We start from the raw sequence: 4345 nt of genomic DNA, 5'->3' as shown, positions 1-4345 counted from the left end.
GCGATCAGGCACGTTGCTCTGTCGGCTCATTTTCGGTTTTTTTGTAATATTTTTATTTTGAGGAAAAATCTTGTTTTTACCTGCACGCCTTGTCCGGAGTAGTCCTTCTGCATTCCCGCAGTAAGCTGCCTAAACCCCGTCATGACAACTGGGCTCAAAACCCAGTTGTCACCCAGGTGTGATGATTTTGTGTGTGTGACCTCACTAATGTGCTTTTGGAAGAATGGTCGAACATTTCTATAAACACAAACCACAACCTTGTGGACAGCTTTCCCAGAAGAGTTGAAGCTGTAATAGCTGCAACAAGTGGACCGGGATCATATTTGAACCCTATGAGTTAGGAATGGGATGGCACTTCAATCAATCAAAAAAGGTTCATTTATATAGCCCTAAATCACAAGTGTCTCAAAGGGCTGCACAAGCCACAACGACATCCTCGGTTCAGATCCCACATCAGAGTAAGGAAAAACTCAACCTAGTGGGATGACAGTGAGAAACCTTGGAATGGACCGCAGATGTTGGTGACCCCCAACCCCACTCTATTAGCCAATACTTATTAGCATCCTAATAGGTATTGTGTCAAATACCACAATATATGACGTCGAGTGGGTCAAGCATAATTTTGTGAAAGTCCAGTCCACAGTGGATCTAACATAATAGTGCGAGTCCAGTCCATAGTGGGGCCAGCAGGACACCATCCCAAGCGGAGACAGGTCAGCAGCGCAGAGATGTCCCCAACCGATGCACAGGCGAGTGATCATGGACCGCCAGCACTTCATCCATGGCCACCGGACCTGTGCCCCCCACCCCCCTTCCACAAGGGAGAGGGGGGCAGAAAATCTGTAAATAAAATCTATCAAGGGAGGGCGAGCAAATTTATTTAGAACTAAAAAGATGAGGCAAACAACCATGAATATCTGATAATTATCTAAATCTAAAATATTATACTTAGTTGAAATGTTACAATAATGATACTTTATAGGCTTTTTGTCTATATTTTTTAGTGTTCTCTTGAAGAGAGACTTTAGTGGCTTCAGGATATTCTCTCAGGTATGAGACCAAGTTGTATAGCAGTTTATGTGACTGAATATCGACATGATCGACTGGTCAGCTGTTTCCTCGCTTCCCTGGAAGTTTATTCTAGATTTTAAATCATACCTCCCACCTGGATAGTAGAAGGATGAGGATGTAGTCCGACAAGTTGGTACACTTTGACGGACAATTTACAGCCGGGCTGTTCAGAGTCGGGACCCGGGGTGGACCGCTCGTCTGTGCATCGGCTGGGGACATCTCCGCGCCGCTGACCGGCCCCCGCTCGGGATGGTACCCCGCCGGCGCCACTTATGGACCGGACTCTCACTACAATGCTAGATCCACCTTCTATTTCATATGTGGGTCAAGGCAGGTAGCCAAATACTTTCGGCAATGTTGTGTAATTACCTTTGGCCATTAAATGCCAGTAATTTCTAGGAATTATCTCACCTTCTGAGTAGCCCCAATTCTCGAATGGTTTCTAATGTTGTAAGAATGTGTAGAATTGTCAGAACGTGGACTGTGGTGTGATTTGTTTTCCCGGAATGCAAATGAACTGGATTGGACATGGTGTGAATGTAAATACATGATTTAATAATACTATAAAAAGTGAAAACATAATGCGCGCGCGCACCAAGTGGAGACAAAAACTTGTCTAAGGAAACAAAAGGCACTTTGTTGTAAACTAAGGACATAAATTAAAAGACACTAACTTTGGCATAAATCAACAAAAACTTACTTTTGGTGACGTGAGCAGGGAAGCATCAACTATAACATGAAACAAGAATGGTCATAAACAGGGTGAGGACGCCAGAACGACCAACTGAAAAACCAGGCTTATATAGTGACAAACAAATGAGCCAGGTGAAACTAATGAGTTGTCATGGAAACTAAAACAAAACAGGGTGCACAAAAACAGGAACTAATGGAGTCCATAACATGATCACAAGACATGACAAGAATAAATATTATATTTCTACATTTCTGTCAACGAAAATTTGCTTCAACCTGTGATGAATATTTATTTTGATAGTAGGCTATTATACAGTTGTGATCAAAATTATTCAACCCCCACACAATTTTGGTGTTTTAGCAAGTTGGACATTTATTCCGTATTTTAATTATAGTCATATCAAATAAAGATGCATTAAATAGACAAATGCAACTTGAATTACAACATTATATTTTGTAACATACCAAACAGTGTCATTTCTCTTAATATCTCATTGACAACATTATTCAACCCTTTGAAGATCATAACTCTTAAGAACAGAATTTGAATAAGGTCTTTTCAATCAGGTGTTGAAAACACCTGTAGATGTGATTAGAACCATAACGAGCAACAATTAAACTGATTGAAAAAGACTGTGATGCTCAGCTTCCTGTAGATGGTCAATGGTGTATTTGCAACATGGTGAAGTCCAAGGAGTGGTCAAAGAAGTCAAGAGAGGAGGTAATTTCTATTCATAAGAAGGGATATGGATATAAGAAAATAGCAAAGACATTACACATTCCAAGAGACACAGTTGGGAGCATAATTTGCAAGTTTAAACCTAAAGGCACAGTGGAAACACTACCTGGGCGTGGTAGAAAGAGGATTCTGTGTGCAACTGCTGTCCGGTATTTGAAGCGTACAGCGGTGAAAAACCCCGGGTAACAGCTGAGGAACTACAACAGGACATTCCAGAGGGGGGAACCCAGGTTTCGTCCCAGACAATAAGGCGCGCACTACGAGATGAAGGCCTCCATGCCAGAACTCCCAGGCGCACCCCACTTCTGACTACCAGGCACAAGGAAAATAGACTCCAGTATGGCAAAAATCATCTGGACAAACCCCAAAGGTTTTGGGAAACTGTTCTATGGAGTGATGAGACAAAACTGGAACTCTTTGGGCCTATGAATCAACGTCTGGAGGAGAAAAAAATTAAGCTTACAAAGAGAAGAACACCTTGCCTACTGTTAAGCATGATGGGGGGTCAATCATGCTCTGGGGCTGTTTCTCTACCTCAGGTACCGGGAATCTCCAGCACGTTCAAGGCATTATGAATTATATTTCCTACCAGGATATATTAGCTGCAAATATCATGAAGTCAGTGACGAAGCTGAGGCTTGGGAGACGTTGGACCTTCCAACAGGACAACGATCCCAAGCATACCTCCAAATCAACATCAGAGTGGTTGCAGAAGAAGGGCTGGAAGACTCTGGAGTGGCCTTCACAGTCGCCAGACCTAAATCCTATAGAAAACCTGTGGTGGGACTTGAAGAAGGCAGTTGCAGCGTGCAAGCCCAAGAATATGAATGAACTGGAGGCCTTTGCCCAAGAGGAATGGGCTAAAATACCTGTAGGTCGTTGCAAGAAGCTTGTGTCCGGTTATGTATCACGTTTGAAGGATGTAATTACTGCCAAAGGGTGTTCTACTAAGTACTAAAGATGCATGTAACTAGGGGGTTGAATCATTTTGTCAATGAGATATTAAGAAAAATGTCCTTTTTTGGTATTTTGTAAAATACAGTGTTACAATTTAAGTTGCATTTGTCTATTTGACACATCTTTATTTGATATGACTATAAACAAAATACGGAATAAACGGCCAACTTGCTAAAACACCAAAATGGTGTGGGGGTTGAATAATTTTGATCACAACTGTAGCTAATATAGACATTTACGTCATGTGTTGGCTACATTATAAGACTTATAAGCGGCTTTTCATTTTTTGTTTTTTGTACTTTTGGTCCAATAAGGCTCATTCAACGTTTTGGGTCGCCAACCCCTTCCTGTTGGTCAAAAAGCTTCCTAACCGGATTAAGACCGACACTCTGATGGCATACCGTTCTGATTAATTGTGTCATATCCTTTTGTTCCAGTGGTTTTGTTGTGCAATAGAAATGAACACGTGGCTCTTCACTTACCAGGCACTGGCACTGCTGGCAGTTCTCCACCCAGGTGTCGCCGCTGCCATAGGTCAGAACGCCGTTCTGGTGCAGACACTGGCTGCTCAGCCGAGGGTCGCACTCGGGGCAGCAGAAGAGGTCGGCGCCGGGGTTGTCGCAGTCGCACACCGTCCTGCGACACATCACTTGTCCGGCCTGAGGAAGAGGACCGAGAGAAAAATAATGACACCCATTTAACATAAAGAGGATTGGGACATGTTGGAGAATGGAGAGCAGGGAGCAGGAGATATTGGTCAATAATAGCACAATGTTACTACGTCACCTGTTGCGTAGTACACTCTAGTCCAGGGATGTCAAACATGCGGTCCATAGGGCCTGATCAGGCCAGCGAGATGAGTTCGCCAAGTATGAAATTGAGCTT

General features: G+C 43.0%; 1 protein-coding gene across 1 annotated transcript in view; it reads right to left on the bottom strand.

Annotated features, from left to right (window-relative positions):
- LOC133563835 (protein kinase C-binding protein NELL2-like) overlaps nt 1-4116 on the bottom strand; it is a 42741-nt gene extending 38625 nt beyond the window's left edge. The window contains exon 1 of the mRNA XM_061918098.1: nt 3943-4116. Coding sequence (XP_061774082.1) covers nt 3943-4107 — 165 coding nt within the window. The 5' untranslated portion in view covers nt 4108-4116. The remainder of the gene's footprint in view (nt 1-3942) is intronic.
- Between the last annotated feature and the right edge of the window lie 229 nt (nt 4117-4345).

The sequence above is a fragment of the Nerophis ophidion genome, linkage group LG12 (genome assembly GCF_033978795.1).
Source record: "Nerophis ophidion isolate RoL-2023_Sa linkage group LG12, RoL_Noph_v1.0, whole genome shotgun sequence".
NCBI classification, from domain to species: domain Eukaryota; kingdom Metazoa; phylum Chordata; class Actinopteri; order Syngnathiformes; family Syngnathidae; genus Nerophis; species Nerophis ophidion.
This window is presented reverse-complemented; position numbering and strand designations above follow the sequence as displayed.